The 16495-nt window shown below is 35.3% G+C and overlaps 1 protein-coding gene across 1 annotated transcript; it reads right to left on the reverse strand.

Moving 5' to 3' along the window:
• Positions 1 to 1316: 1316 nt before the first annotated feature.
• Positions 1317 to 4397, reverse strand: LOC149193393 (laccase-12-like). The gene is made up of 6 exons (XM_089406627.1): positions 4168 to 4397; positions 3506 to 3657; positions 3113 to 3363; positions 2870 to 2998; positions 1841 to 2785; positions 1317 to 1717 (listed from the first exon to the last, which is right to left on the reverse strand). Exons 1-6 carry the CDS (start codon positions 4288 to 4290, stop codon positions 1587 to 1589), a joined length of 1731 nt encoding a protein of 576 aa, XP_089262753.1. The 5' UTR covers positions 4291 to 4397; the 3' UTR covers positions 1317 to 1586.
• Between the last annotated feature and the right edge of the window lie 12098 nt (positions 4398 to 16495).

Here is a 16495-nt window from a genome sequence, read left to right on the forward strand (position 1 = left end):
TTTTATAAATTTTAAAAGGTGGTATTGTTAGTTCCTCTGAGCAATCGTGGTTACATTTCAAGGCGTTTATAAATTTTAAAAGGTGGTATTGTTAGTTCCTCTGAGCAATCGTGGTTACATTTCAAGGCGATTAGTGGTATAGAAACAACGACGGATTAAAATATTAAAAATGTGATATTGTTAATTCTTGCTGAGCAATCGTGGTTACATTTCAAGACGATTAGTGATATAAAAACATTGATAGCTTAAAATATTAAAAAGGTGATATTGTTAGTTCTTGTTGAGCAATCGTGGTTACATTTCAAGGCGATTAGTGGTATAGAAACATTGATATTGTTTGGTAGCATAAAAAAGAGTTTGTTTTTTTTTAATAAGTGTATACTATTATATTAGATTAAATTTTTTATTCTATTAATAAATATGTGATTAAGGGTGTAATGTTTGTTTTTTTTAAATAATTAATTAATAATTTTAATTTAAAAAATAATAAATAATTTTTTTTTCTATAAATAACAATAATAATAATAATATCTTTTTTCTATACAGGTTGAGTGGGCCTAATGGTTAAGAGCATGTGTTTCCTTTTAATAGGTTACAGGTTCAAAACGAGAGAGGGGTAGAGTATGTATGCCTTGCTAGACTTAGTAGTCAAATCACTAGGCGGAGGTGGGTCCCTTATCCCACAAACAAGGTCTCCTTTTACCAGAGAGGGGTAGAGTATGTATGCCTTGGGTCCCTTATCCCACAAACAAGGTCTCCTTTTACCAGAGAGGGGTAGAGTATGTATGCCTTGCTAGGCTTAGCAGTCAAATCAGAGGGGTAGAGTATGTATGCCTTGCTAGGCTTAGCAGTGAAATCAGAGGGGTAGAGTATGTATGCCTTGCTAGGCTTAGCAGTCTTCAAAACCATAGAGGGGTAGAGTATGTATGCCTTGCTGTATGTCTTGCTAGGCTTAGCAGTCAAACCACTACGCGGAGGTGGGTCCCTTATCCCACAAACAAGGTCTCATACACTAATTTGGTGTCTTGCTTGACTGTGACCTTAAAAATAGATATTATTATTAATAAATTTTATACTAATCAAGAAATTATTTAAAATAAATTAATTTACTTATTTAGAAAGAAATATTTATTATATAAAATTAAAAATAAAGACAATTTGTTTAAAAATTAATTTTTATCGCTAATTTTTAACCGTGCCCTAATTGTTACCTTTTATAAGCGGCCGACAAATTATTTGAACGAATCAATTTTGCTCCACGCATTAATCTTACGTTACTGAATCATAAAAAAATATACCAATAACATTGATTCAAAAGTAAGTGGGTTTTCTATTGCTGTGATCATGACGAAGGTATTTTTCATTTCCGAGCGGGTCACACGATTACCAAATTTCCTACCTCTCTCGTGTAACTACCTTACATATACACATTTCCTAATAGGCCGGAACTTTGCCATAACAATCGGGATCATAATGAATATAAGAATGGAAGAAGAAAATTTAGGACAAGGTAAAAAGCATGAAGTGGGATCAATAGAAGATCGGGATTCATCTCTATTATCGATTGGTATGGATGGCAGTTTTCCTCAGCATCGCGGAAAATCTCTGGGAGGTGACTGGAGACTCAAAAGAGCGTCGGGTCCATTGTTAACCACAAACACCATGGCCAGCCCCCATGTTATGTGCACGTCCAAGTGGCAGTGCATCACCCAAGCACCTGCAATAAGTAATGATCACGGCCATTACCACTATATTGCACAAAGTATGATCCAATTCAGAACAAGAGACGACACCACTACAGATGGAAAGTGGAAAGCTGTGAAACAAATTAAATGCTCACCAGGATTGTCAGCCACGAATCTTATTGCAGCCCAGCCATTGACTGGAACGTTCACAGTGTTGCGCATAGGAGGATCCACCAGGTTGAACTTCTGAGGATCGGTTTGTGGATTATAATTGCCAAATCCTGCTCCCACTATGTAGAAGTCATAACCATGGAGATGAACAGGATGGCTTTCACCCGCAAATATATTTGTTCCTTGAAGAATTACTTGCACCGTTGTGTTATAATTAAGAACTTTCACTCTTGTACCTTTCACAGGGGACCACAGACCTCTGCTTATATTCTGTGCGGTATAATCAAATCGCACAGAAGGGTTATCGGGGAAGTCTATGGAGAATACTCCTTTCATGCCAAAATGTTGAGCTTGAAGAATTGACGAAGTTGTTGGCAGCACAAATGATATGTTATTCATACTGGCTGCAAATCTTGATCCGTTGGGACCTCCACAAGACTGCCCCGGGCATTTGATCAATCCTAAACCTATTGTGTAGAAGAGATTCTCGTTGACCCTCTGAGGAACGAAGACGGGGTGATCTTGTGAGGCCAAGCTTCTGAGACCATTGGCGAAGCTAGTGGCACTCTGGGTGTCGTTATAGAATGGAAGATTCGGCATGATTGGAGCTGATTTGTTAGAGCTCCCCTCGTATTCTAAAATGGCAGTGGTAGTGGTGTTATCGAATGGAACCCCTTGCCCGCTGGAATATGCTCGAGCAGCCATATAGTATCTACCTGTAGCCTGATTGGCAGTTACAAGTATGTCTGTTGTCTGGCCGGGGCCGAGCATCAGAACATTCGTCTTAAGAGGCTTTGTATACAAAGCATCCACAGCAACAACGGTCATTGTGTGGTTAGCTACCGAGAAGAACAGGTCACTATTGAGAGCAGCATTGATGACACGCAGAAGATTTGTTTCCCCAGCTTTTACTGAGACACTGAAGGTATCTGTATCCATCATTTGCAATTGATCATTTGCCAGCTGAACAGATTCAATCTATTTGATATGCGTTAATGTAGGAAGAAATGTACCTGAAGTAGAACATTTGTATAAGTCGCCTGGTTGTCCATTTATAGTAAATGCATCTGAAACGTTGGGGGCTGCTCCTGTTCGGGTTGCTTGATTCACAACATCAATAGGATTCCTATTCCACCATTCTCCTGCGAATTCAAACAGGGTCAAACATTTCAATCGCATTAGAATTTACATTGAAATCAAGCTGCCAATTATATTTCTAACCAAGGAGCATAACAAATTGAATAGCTATAGCATACCTAGAAGAATGGGAATCTGGCGATGTGGCCTTGTAAATTTAAAGGGATAAGTGCTTCCCAGCCTAGGCAAGATGATCAAAGCTCCATAGACAGTAGCTCGAAGCCAAGAGCTGTGCGCATGCCACCAGAGAGTTCCTTCCTGACCAGTGATGGTGAATTTGTATGTGTAACTTCGCCCTGGCCGAATGGGGCATTGTGTTATAAATTCGGGTCCATCGGACCACCCTGTGCGAAATTGGCGCACTCCGTGCCTGTAAATACGAGCATAAACAATTTATTCCTTTTAACATGCAAAACCAGACATACACGATGCTCTGCCGTTTAACAAGACTTAAAAATGCATTAACATCAATATGATGCAGTACTACTCGGTGGGTTAGAGGTGTGACGTACCAGTGAATGGTAGCGTTATATTGCGCCTGGTTGTGCACTTTGATTTTAAGTTTGTCTCCGTTTCTCACATGCAGCGTTGGACCCGGGAACTGTCCGTTCACAGTGATGATATTGTGTGTCCCACATAGCCTTTTCACAGGTGTAGATCGAAGCTGAAATTTCCGATTAACCAGCCACAAAATTCATTACATTAATAAGTGATGAGTTGATCAGATACCTAGGTATTATTCATACATAGTCAATGAGCGGAGGCAATTACTAAATGTTTCCCAGAGAAATTACCGCAATTCATACAGAAGAATTAATGATACATCCATGTTAGTGACAGACATCTGAAGTGCACAGAGCGCTCAGAATACCAGAAACTAGGAATTGCACGTTAAAGTTCGCTCTATCTTAATAGACAGTGCTTTCCTATTATTTCCATGCGTGTATCCATAAAAAAAAAATTATGTTAAAAAAGCTAATGCACCCAGGTTGCTTCATCTAAATCATAGATTTATTTTTCGTATATAAATATATACTTTTGTAACACCCAATGGATTAAAGCAGAGACTTAAAATTCCATGGCAGCAACATCTCCCAGCTCATTATAACACCTTTTTTCAAGCAAACGCTAACATACATTTTAAATAGGAATATTGAAAGATGAGAAAACGTACAACGAATATATGTTTGTGTAGCTTCGCCGAGGCCATAGCAGTCAGCCAGGTTAGGCATATGACTATCCGAAACAACCTAGTCGCAAATGGGCATGCCCACAAATGTTGATTAAACCTTTCCATTCAATATATATACTTTTAATAAACTTAGCAAGCTGCACTGTTTCTATTTCAACGTGAAGCTCCACAGAAGTTTGGAAAAAAGAAACAAGCAAACATATGTGTCAGAGGAGGAATGGACAAGATAGGCATGAATCAGAAAGTAGTGAGATCAAAGTTTTTATACATGTGAATTGCCAGTTGAACTCCGTTTAGTTTGGTGATAAGTCTACGTTCAAGTTGTTAAAGCCGTAACAAAAGGGTCAAAGTTGGTGAAGTTAGAAGTTGTTAGAAAAGGTTAAACTCGGTGAAATTAGGCGCTGAGCTGTAGAAAGATGAAAAACGCCCTCTTGGTAGTCGACGTGTACCGCACCCAGGTACCGCGGTATTTGAAACGTCTCTTTCCTCGGTTACAATGACGGCGCCGCTGATAATCAATTACCTGGGGTTGAGTCAACACTGTTTTCTTCATTCCTTCTTTATAACTGCATTTTATATGACGTGAAAATAAAAATAACCCATACCACTGTTCTCCTCTTTCCTTAATAATAACGGCATTGTATGCTAATTGTTTCTCCTCATTATTTCTTATGCACAATATACGCGACACAGGTAACGAAGAAAGCTCTTAATCAAGTTTGGTCGTTGAACCAATCATAAAATTACGAAGGCTACGCCATCCGCCATCGGATTATTATCAAATATTTGCATTGAGATTAAAATCCTTACCTATCCACTTTAGATGGTTGTTCTTCGATGCAACAGTTGAGATTAATTTCAATCATGTTTCTAATACTCTGTATTTTGACTTTTCCATTAGAATGCTAAAGAAATCGTAAGGAAATCCACAGCTGCCACAATTCATTTCAAATTAGTCCGTGCTTTTCCACCGAAATGAAATTTGATCGGTTCTTTATACTTTCTTTCAGTTTTCATTGCATACTCAAACCCGGATTATTACGAATTCTTGTCCCATTTGATGTTCGTGTACTTTTTTTTATACATTCAGTTGTCATTGCATACTCAAACACGGGTTATTACAAATTCTTGTCCAATTTGATGCATGTATTAATTATTAAGATATGTTGCTTCTTCGTTTGCTACCATTATAATGAGCCTTCGTTAAATATCATCAGTGAGCGTTCGTTCAATATTATTAGAGTCGCTGAAGCTCATGATGATTAAGTTAATTTCAAAATAAGCATTTTAACCAATACTTTTTATTACAAATGTTTATCTATATATGTTTATATATATTTAACAAATACTTTTTATTACAAATGTTTATCTATACATGTTTATATTAAATACATATTGAAAACTCATTAAAATACTACAATCGTTTAAACTCATTATATCTATACATGTTTATATTAAATATTAAATACATATTGAAAAATTATTAAAATAGTACAGTCGTTTAAACTCTTTCAATATTAAAATAGTACAGTCGTTTAAACTCATTATTCCTTTGGAAATCTGTTTCTACTTCAAACTTCAAATTATTACAGTACTCTATACCAAAATATCATGTTAAAACCAGAAAAGAAATTTCGATATCTCATCTCATATAAATAAATAAATATTTTACAGAAATATATATATATTTATTTAATATTATAAATATAATTATTTAATTGTAGTACATTGTTTTTAAGCATAGTCTGACTGGGTGAAATTAACGATGTTAATTTTACTCATCTTAATTTATTTTTTTCCAAACCATTATATATGATTTTCTAAATATTATATTTAACCAAAGATCATTACGATGTTATATTTAAAAATATAAATAATAATATATTCTAGTCTTCGATTCCCTTTAACCCAAACAATCTTAGGACTATAAATTAAAATATCTTCTCAAATAAATAACAATTTTAAGCGACGCCCATAAAGGAATCGAAAGAATTATTCGAGGTTCAGTGTAAGCGAGAAATAATTCATATTAATGTATTAACAAATAGTGCAATTTTATATTCATTAATTTTTTTATTTTATTTGAAAGAGGTTTAGTGTAAGCCAGAAATAATTCATGTTAATGTATTAAAAAGTAGTGTAATTTGAACATTCTTAATTTGTTGGTCAAATAGGGAGAGGTATTCTCAACAAATTCATTTTGTGGGTATGATGTTAATTGGGGTATACACTGAAAAGGCCAAGATAGGGTGATTTATTATTCCAACTCTATGGATCACAGATAAAGGTGATACCCTATTGTCTAGAGTTTTCTTAACTCTATGAGCCCCCTATCTCAATTCCTCACACTGGGAGCTCTATCTCATCATACTCATATCTAGTATCAGCTTGATCATCATGTAGCAATAGGAGAGGTCTCCTGTTTATGAAGCACATCAAATCAAATATCATATGAGAACATAAACAATTTTATATATATATACATACATATATATATATATATATATAGATATATATATATATATATATATATATATATATATATATATATATTCATCCTCCTTCTCAAGGATATGCCAACCACAAGCTTAAGCTTGTCTCGTACAATTACATTGTCTCAATACATGAAGATAACTCAATCCCAGCTATATGCGGGATTCTCTGCCAATCGGTTCACACTTTTTGTCATCGTAATGTATCCATGTCATATCTAGATCCTGCTCAGATGACTCTTCAAGGGGCTTCTTCATCCTGCCACATAGCTAATCACTAAGATGGATAGTTCTTTCAAATGTTATTTATAAGTTGCAATATCAATAACAACTTTTCTATTCTGAAATGAGTGGAGGCCTAATCAAATCAATGTACCTGGTGTGAAATATTTTCAATGGTTCTCTCCTTTTTATGAGATAAGGTTGATTTGAAAAGAAAGCCAACAACATCACTTCTATGAAATGATTGAATGGATTTAAAGCCTCCATATTTTATCCCTTCACATCTTTTGCATTAGGCAACAATCATGACTGGATCTAAAGCCTCCATATTTTATCCCTTCACATTTTTTGCATCAAGCAACAATCATGACTTTTTTCATGACACAAATGTGAGTTCCTTATCAAAAGCTATAAAACTCATATTACCATGGCAAAATGTGTTTAATATATGGGTTTTTTTTAAACAACCTTCAATGAAGACATGATTGCACTTAGTCCATTAAGAAGGAAAACCTAAATAAAAGATGGTGAAACTCAACTTTTTTATTTTATTATACTAATCTATGATGGAGAGTATTGCATTTGAACCCTGATTTATACATAAGCAAAAAAAAATATTTTAACTAAAACTAAGATAAAATTATGATTGGCAATATTATACACATTTTTGGTTTTCTTTGACTTTGTGAGAAGCCCCTTGCATTGAAACCTAGTTAGCCAAATTAGAGTAATTGAAGCTCATTATACTTAAGTTCATTTCAAAATAAGCATTTTAACAAATACATCCTATTAAAAATATTTATCTATACATGTTTATATTAAATACATATTGAAAACTCATTAAAATACTACAGTCCTTTAAACACATTATTCCTAATATTGCTTTTAGAAAATCTATACTAACCATGTTTCTACTTCAAACTTCAAAATATTAGAGTACTTTGTACCAAAATATGAGGTTCAAGCCAGAAAAGAAATTTAGATATCTCATCTCATATAAATAAATAAATATTTTACAGAAATATATCTATTTATTTAATATTATAAATATAATTATTTAATTGTAGTACATTTTTTTTTTTTTAGGATAGTCTGATTGGTTGAAATTAACGATGTTAATTTTACTCACCTTAATTTAAATTTTCCGAAACCATTAAATATGATTTGCTAAATATTATATTGAACCCAAAATCATTAATTACGATGTTATTAGTCCCTGCCCCTCCAGGGCAGTGGACTATTGTAATCGATTTTGTTAGTTGTCATTAGTTCTGCACAGAACCCAAGATAGAAACGGAGTACATAATCTAAACTTTTGATTTTATATTCAATAAACAACTTTTTTCCAACCACTAAAAAATTTCTAGCCGTTATTTCAACCACTAAAAAATTTAGAGATCTTATTTGGCCTCATATCGAGGCAAGATCTCGGAAAACTTAGGATAAAATATGTCGATTCAATGCATTTACTTCATTCATATCACCTAAATGGAAAATGGAAACTAATACCAGCATTAGTTAATAAACATTAAATGTTTGGTGCGTAAGTAATTGATAATGTATACTTTACTAATATATCACACTACACTCAAACACATGGTAATATATCACACGACATGCAAGAAAATATATCACACGACACGTAAAAATATATCACATGACACACAAAAAGATGGCTACAGATGGCTGTGTGCATGTCCTCGTTGGCTACAGATGGTTTTGTGCATGTCTTCTTGTGTTGTCTACCGAACGGGACACCAACATAATCTTAACCTTTGTTAAAGAGCTTAAATTCCAGTGGGCGCCAATCAACTTCTTGTCCAACTGTTAATGGAAACTACTCTTCATCTTCTTCATCTCATCCAGACCCCTGCCCTCTTAGCTTACAGTCCCGCCTCTGGAACAATGGGAGAACTGGTCCATATCCAAGTAGAAGTAGTAGGAAGCCTCTGTGCTAAAGTGGAAGCATAGACCTCGGAGGTAGCATAAACATGGGAGGTACCCACACGTATTCTGGTGTCAAGGTTGACGAAGGCGCACGAGATGAACTCTGGTGTAAAGCTTGATGAAGGCGCACGAGATGAACTCAGCGGTAGATGTAAACGTTGATCGGTCCGTCGTATCGAAGTGCAACTTAAAGTTGTAGTGTTTCCATATTACCGTATCTTCAGACTTGGGTCAACGACAAAGGGGAAGGGGATTGTCGATGCCAACTGCGGATGGGCTGCCCCTGGTTCATTGCATTGAAGGGGCTTGCTTGAGAATATGAAGCAAGGGAAGGGGCAGACCTGAACCAGGCAGAGAAGGCTTACCTAGTGGGGTTACCACCGACCTAACTAAGGCATGGCAGACCAGATTCAAGTACTCTAGAGGACTACTTTCAAGATGATGTTATCGATCAAAACCCTTGAATTAAATCAAAACAGAAAGGCCTTCTCAAACACGACACCAGAGGCCAACTTTCTTAATTGGTTTAAAATCTACCTGTGAGTCTGATGCCTGAATACGTGGTTTCATAACAAAGATGGCCCACGAGCCTCTTCTCATTCAGGGTTTCGATGGTTTCATAACAAAGATGGCCCACGAGCCTCTTCTCATTCAGGGTTTCGATCTGACCAATGTATAGAACCTCTGAATTGTAGAGTCGCCGCAGGGGAAAAGATGCCCTTCGAGATATGCCTGCATGAAGTGGTTTTATATTGTTCATTGTCTCGGATTCAACTTGATTCCAGTGTCTGCATTCCTAGTCCCATTCATGTTTTTCAGTTGGGAAGAGAATGAAAGCGTTGTGATGCCCATGCTTAACATCTTGGCTACATATCTGGTTTGTTCGATGGGGGAAGCCTCTACCTCCTCCATTTGGCTAACTAACTATAGTTTAGTTTCACTTTCATCTTCCATTTTTGGGATCGAAGGCGCCGACAGCTTTATTTTCATGAGAGGGCGAGGGCGTATAGCAGCGCTTTAGTTATCAGGAACATCAAGATATTCATGTAACTTTACATGCTGAAGCATTGAAGGAACTTCAGCTTCACTTACAGTTTAAAAATTATTAAATTCTGAAATACGCAGTTGGAAACGTTTTGAGGATCAACAGGAACAACCTGGTGCCTAGGCCTTAGAATAGAGAAATATAGGGGGCAAGAAATGGTAAATTGAAGAGGGAAAACATGACTTACTAACTTGGTTGCTGTGTATAGGTTGACTGACATGGGCACTGACTTACTCTCTGGCAGAAGAATGTACCGAGGCAAATAACATTTTCACAGGGGAATGCTACAATCTAACACGTTCGCTCTAATATCTGGTAGGTGAAGAAGTCGCATTTTGTTTTTCTGTATGGAGTTGTTGCCTTTCCATCTTGTAAATAATACATTTACTCAACATAAACCAAAAAAAAAAAAAAAAACTACGTGTGTGAAGCAAATGAGAATTAGATGGTTAATGATAAAATAAACTCTAACGTGGTATTGCAGTAATATGCAATAATATGTTTCTAATCTGGACGAGCATTCGAGGATTCACTATATACACAAAGGGAAACGTGGTAAGCAACATTGCCATGAGCCTTGTTGGGCAAGACAATTCAACTTGCGTTCGAGGATTCGAAACAGATACAACTTGCTACTGTTGACAATGAAATCCCTAATCTGAATTAAAAGTGATTAGAGTGCCCACTATTATTAAGCGCTTTCTGCACTGAATTTTATACAAATGTTCACATGAGATGGTCGATTATATTGCTCACAGAATCCCAATTCAATTCTGTGAACTATAGTTTTTGCTCTGCTACATTGTGTTTGTATTCAAATTACCTACTGTAGATCGTTTGGGTTAATGCAATACTTGGGTAAAAAGGGGCTTCTACATATGTAAGTTTTCTTGGAATTTCAAGAAAATATTGGGTTGTTCAGAGGAATGACTATTCTCCCTGCCAGTTCTCTGCTTGATCAGCTTTTTTGACAGAGACCTGGCCCATCTGGTTTGTGCTTTTCTTTGCTCCCTGTTTAGAAAAAGAAGCAATTATGGATTATCATGGCGGCTTTTGTCTTTTCTTTAAATTATGCTTCAGCATTGTCCTTTTGTGGGTTTGATGATGTCTGCATTTGTCCTTCATGTTAACGGGTACTCAACCGGAATTGATATTGAATCACCAGCCATAGAATCAAACCCAGACCACCTGTATTACATTTTCAAGCTTGAAACTTGCATCCTATGACTGTATTAAAGCTTAGATGCTTTCGCTTCAGCACAAGTAACTAGTTTTAACTTGATGCAGGGACTTGCTGCCTCGCAGCTTCCCTTGTTATAGTTTTCGATTCCCTTTAACCCAAACACTCTTGCGACTATAAATTAAACTATCTTCTCAAATAAATAACAATTTTAAGTGACGCTCATAAAGGAATCGAAAGGATTATTTGAGGTTCAGTGTTAGCTAGAAATAATTCATATTAATGTATTAAAAAAATGTACAATTTTATATCCATTATCTTTATAATTTTATTTTTTTCGAATAAGTAATATTTTTATTTTTATAATTTTATTTTCTTCGAATAAGTATTTTTTTTTTAATTTAATATATTTTTAAAATTAAAATTTATTTTGCATTAAATAACCATAAATGGGAAATTTTAAAATTTCATTTGTCTAATGCATTTTAATTTTAATCTTTATGTGTAATAAATTTAAATTAATATTAAATATTAGATAAAATTAATATTAAATATTAGATAAAATTAATAAATAAGATGTATTTATCTCATAAATCAAGAATTTCATATATCAATTTATTTTGGAATTATTCTTATTAAACAAATAAATGTAAACAATATAAAAATAATATTAATTATTAAAATAGTATAACTTGTATATATGAAAGTTTTTTATATTAATTATTAAAATAGTATAATTTGTATATATGAAAGTTTATATAGAATTTTTTACTTTATGAGCTAGCACAATCATATTATTATACATTATGGATATACGTCCATAGTTATATATCTACTACATTAATAATTATTAGATGTATGGTAGAGATTTTTACATCGTTTTAAGGCATATTTCAAAGGTTTTTTTTCCCTCACTCCTACTAGATTTTTTAGCCAATAGGGGAATTCTCAAATACATAGTGAATTGCTAAAATGGCTGTGATAGACATACATTAACCCGCAACTACTGCCAAAAGAATAAGAAGACAAAAATACAATCAACACTCATGAGGCATCATTAGAGTTTACTAAAGGTAAGCCACGAGATGAAATGGGTTAAATTCACAATGGGGGTGACCCTCCATGTGTGCCAACCAAAATTCTTGCATGTTCATTTTCTCTTAAATGCGTCATTATCCTTGCCATAGACTAAATTGTTGATTGTGCTTCTCCCATAGAGTGTGTTGAAGGTGGTTTATGAAGTCAAGGATATCATTATGGTCATCTTGACGAGCTCGACTGAAATAGTCAAGTGATTTATCCATCTACTAGAGAGTGTTCATAATATCATCCATAGAGGGGGTGTTTCCCACCATAGGGAGGGATTGAGGGCTTAGAGGATCCTTTGTTTATCCTTCTCCCTATGCTTGCTTTTGTTGCTGCTGACAGTGTCTTTGGACTCCACACATCTCCAAACATCGGTTTGCTCTACCACTGTGAGCAACCATGTTGCACACCTTTCCATTATGTGCATCCATTTTCTCCTTCATTCTTGTAGTCACTACTTCCTCCACAAAGTGGATTTTACTACACCTCTGGGCTTAGTGATCCGACAATGAAGTGATCTCAAACCACACAATGCCTCGACCACCCCTGGCTCCCTCTGTGCATGAAAAAAACTACTACAAAGTACCATAGACACCAGAAAACAAAGTGGGGTAGGTCGACTCTCACTTACCCAGTATGTAGATGCCAACGTGACCCTAGAGGGGATAAAACATGCCCACCACTTCACACACGAAAGGGAACTAACATGTTTGAGGATGAGGGGCACGATGATTAGAAAAGAAAACAACTACTAAAGGAACTCACAGACATAATACTAGCCAACTCGACCCCGAAGGGGAAACAATACTAATTCTAGCCACCCGCTAGCTATCAATCCAGGTGTCATAGTATATTCCAATTTAGTTGAAACTAATTCCAGTCACCTGCTAGGGCTCAATTCAAGTGTCGTAGTCTATTCCAGTTCGGTTGAGTTACAGTTGAGTTCTATTTTAGTAATTTATTTATGATGTCTCTTATGTCATCTATTTAGCTATTGATAATATTGAGAAGAGAAATTGTTCTCCAGGTGTTTCATTCCTTAACATAGTATCAGAGCTCAGTCTGCATAATACTCCTTGAAAGCAGCAGAGATCAAGAAGTCAAGGAGGAGAAGAAGCCAACAGTAAAGAAAGTGTTCTTGTCTAGAAACAGGTCGTTGTGTAGCCATTGAAGAAAGGCCAAGAAGCTAGGGCGAAACAAATTGTTGACGGATCCATCCGTCAAAGTCATTTTTTTTCTAAAAGCACAAATTGTCCTAGTCATAGTGTGGTATCTGAGGCCACTCTTCATGCATAGAAAGCCTTTCGTGAATGGGCTCTAAATCTATAGCTAAACAAAGATGACAACAATTGAAACAACCAAGGAAATGAGTTGTTTTTCTATTGCATCACATCCCTGAAGATAGAACAGGTGTGATGAAAGCCATGAACTTACGAAAGTAACCTTTCCATCTTATCATCACAAGTACTATATATTGTTCTAACTTTTAATATTCGGCCCTCTGCAATCTTCCGTTTGAATCTAATAAAAAAGGTACGAAAACCCCAAGAGATGACTGGTCAAAGTACAAGTCACAACTATGCATTTTCCAAAACGTCCCTCCTTTCTTCGTCCAAAGTTTCATTTTTACTTCAAAAGGGACCTTGTTTCTATTAAAAAGGTCATTTCTTTTGATTAAAAAAAAATCTTCATATTTAATTAGAAAAAGGTTCATTCATTTAAGAGAGGGATCATGTGATTTTTTAGAAAGGCTTATTTAAAAAAAACTATCATTGTAAGGTAAGCCAAATTCCTTTGAAAAGTTGTCTTGTTTTGGAAGAACTATTTCTTTTGAAAAAAGAGGTGATTCAAATTTTTGGTTCATATTCGTATGACCATTGTGATGTTGGATTTTGGAAGAATATTTGGTTTATTAAATGAAAACGAGTTTGTCAAAGTATTTGTGGATCTTTTTCCTCATGAGAAAGTTTCAAAGTGATTTCAATTCTATGGCTAGAGGATGAAGTAAAGAGTTTCATCGCAGGGTTGATTTTGATAAATATTTGAAGGTGAATCCATTTGGGATTCTTGAGATGTGAAACCACCATTGTTTGTGAGTTGAATTTCTTGTTGAGCCGTAATCAACCAGCATTCAACAAATCGGAAAAACCAAGAGGCTTAGAAAGTCCTAGAGCAATTTGAGATCTATTTGAAAGATTTGCAAGTTAAAGCCTAAAGAATTCATTCACATTGAAATTCATAAAAGAATGTGTATATGACACCATTCCTCCCCTCATTGCAGATGCAAAGACATCCATGGAGGCTTGGGAAACCCTTGAAAGGAGTTTCTGTGTAAAGGGGAGCATTCAAGTTGAAGATGAAGGTGGATCTATAACAACAATTATATAGAGAGGGGAAGATTTTGGTGAATTCCACTTGAAATTGGATGACAATGATAATGGTTTGTTACCAGAAATAGAAAAATAACACATAAATGATCGTGAATCCCACGGTGCTTAGCCACAAGTGGATGATGACAATGAAGAATTTGGAGAAGAAGTAGAGAAATAGCACACAGATGCTCTTGAATCCCACTGTGCACAACCACAAGTGGATCAAGATTTGGTGAATCCAACAATAGTGTTGGTTGATGATAATGAAACTATTATTGGAGAAGCTAGTGTTATGGTGAATCCAACAATTCAATTTGTTTATGTTCAATTTGATGAAGACGATTTGGCTAATGATGAATGGTTGTAGATGATGCAACAAAAAAATCTTATTGACATGATCTTATTCAATGAGAGAAGCTCACTTAGGTTTGAAAACCAAGTGTACGACAACCTATTTGGAGCAACACAGCTTGGTAAAGAAGTGGAAGCGATAGAGGTAGAGAAGGAAACACACGAAGAGAAAGCACTCATTAGAGAGTAGAAAGAATATGGTTATGCAAATATTTTTAAACTTAACCTTGATTTTGAAAGTGCAAACATTAGCAGCAAACAGGAACAAGTGAATTAAGGATGGCTTGCAACGCCATGTTTTGATAAAGTCCGCATTCAAGTCATGGAGATGAATGTTGAATACAACTCGGATGATGAAAGAATCAATGAAATATTCATGTATTGGAGCCCTGGAGATAAAATTTTATTCTCATCTTATGTTGCAACAAATTGATGATCAAAACACTGATGATGAACAACACACTACAAAAGATAACATGTGGCAACAAACCACATGCAAGCAAATTTTTGAAGAGATAGATGAAATTCATGGACAAATCGAAGAAACAATGGAAGAGTTGAACCAACAAATGAAGAAACTGATGTTTGAAATGCAAAATGAAAATACAAAGTTGAAGCAATTTAGATGATACGAGATCTTCAAGAAAATAAAAAGAAAATGAAACCTAGTTGATGTCAAAAAATTTGAATTGTAAGCCTATCTGAGACTTATACCAGCATGCATCTTATTTTAGATTTTTTGTGGTTGTAATTGGGGGGGTGTTGAGAAACTAATTCCAACCACCTGCTATGTGTCAATCTAGGTTTCGTAGTTTATTGCAGTTTCGTTGAGTTACAGTTGATTTCAAGTTCAATTATTTATTGTTGATGTATCCTATGTAATATATTTAGTTGTTGATAATATTGAGAAGATCACTTCTGCTCTAGGTATTTCATTGCTTAGCATGGTCAAGAATAGACCAGGGAAGAAAAGTAATCCACTATGACAGATGAGATTTTAATTCCAATCCAATTTTCATTGAAATCCATGCATCTAAAATCAACGAGCCACCAAATGTTGTGACTATCATTTGATTCCTCTTTGAAATTTTATTTACATTAAACACACTATTGTAAATTTAGCCTCCTCCATTGCACTGAAGTCTATCCAACAAAGGCAATTTTTTTTAAATAAATCGTGTCCAACATTACCCTACGTTGTCCGTTGTTGTTTTTTCTCTATTTTTTTAGCCTTGGTATTATCCCATCCAACAAAGATTACTTGTTATGTCCTTTACATAGTAATTGTTGTTCTCCATGATCACCAACTCGTGTCGTTTTTCGTTCCACCAAGAATAGACATCACACACAACTCCTCATTTAACTCAAGATACAACTCCACTCGCTCACAACTCATTCTTTTCCTCTACACGCTTAGATCCTTGACCTAATATAGAACAACCTTCAAATTCTAGTGCACACGATAACTGTCAGTTACAATAACAATGCCTACACTCAATAGTGTATCATGTCCTTCAATATATCAATGGTATATCTTATCTTCACATAGCACACAACACTCAACTTCCACACAACTTCTCTCACACAATCCATACCAACAACCATTCACACTTTC

This window comes from Pinus tabuliformis, chromosome 2_2, assembly GCF_031772625.1.
Source record: "Pinus tabuliformis cultivar Carrire ecotype Pingquan chromosome 2_2, CPIR1, whole genome shotgun sequence".
Taxonomy (NCBI): Eukaryota; Viridiplantae; Streptophyta; class Pinopsida; order Pinales; family Pinaceae; genus Pinus; species Pinus tabuliformis.

Coding starts and splice junctions, on each gene's coding strand:
- LOC149193393 (XM_089406627.1), bottom strand. CDS start 4,290: ATGGAAAGGTTTAATCAACATTTGTGGGCATGCCCATTTGCGACTAGG. Junction 3,658..4,167: donor TACACAAACATATATTCGTT/GTACGTTTTCTC, acceptor CGGAAATTTCAG/CTTCGATCTACACCTGTGAA. Junction 2,999..3,112: donor CCAGATTCCCATTCTTCTAG/GTATGCTATAGC, acceptor TTGAATTCGCAG/GAGAATGGTGGAATAGGAAT.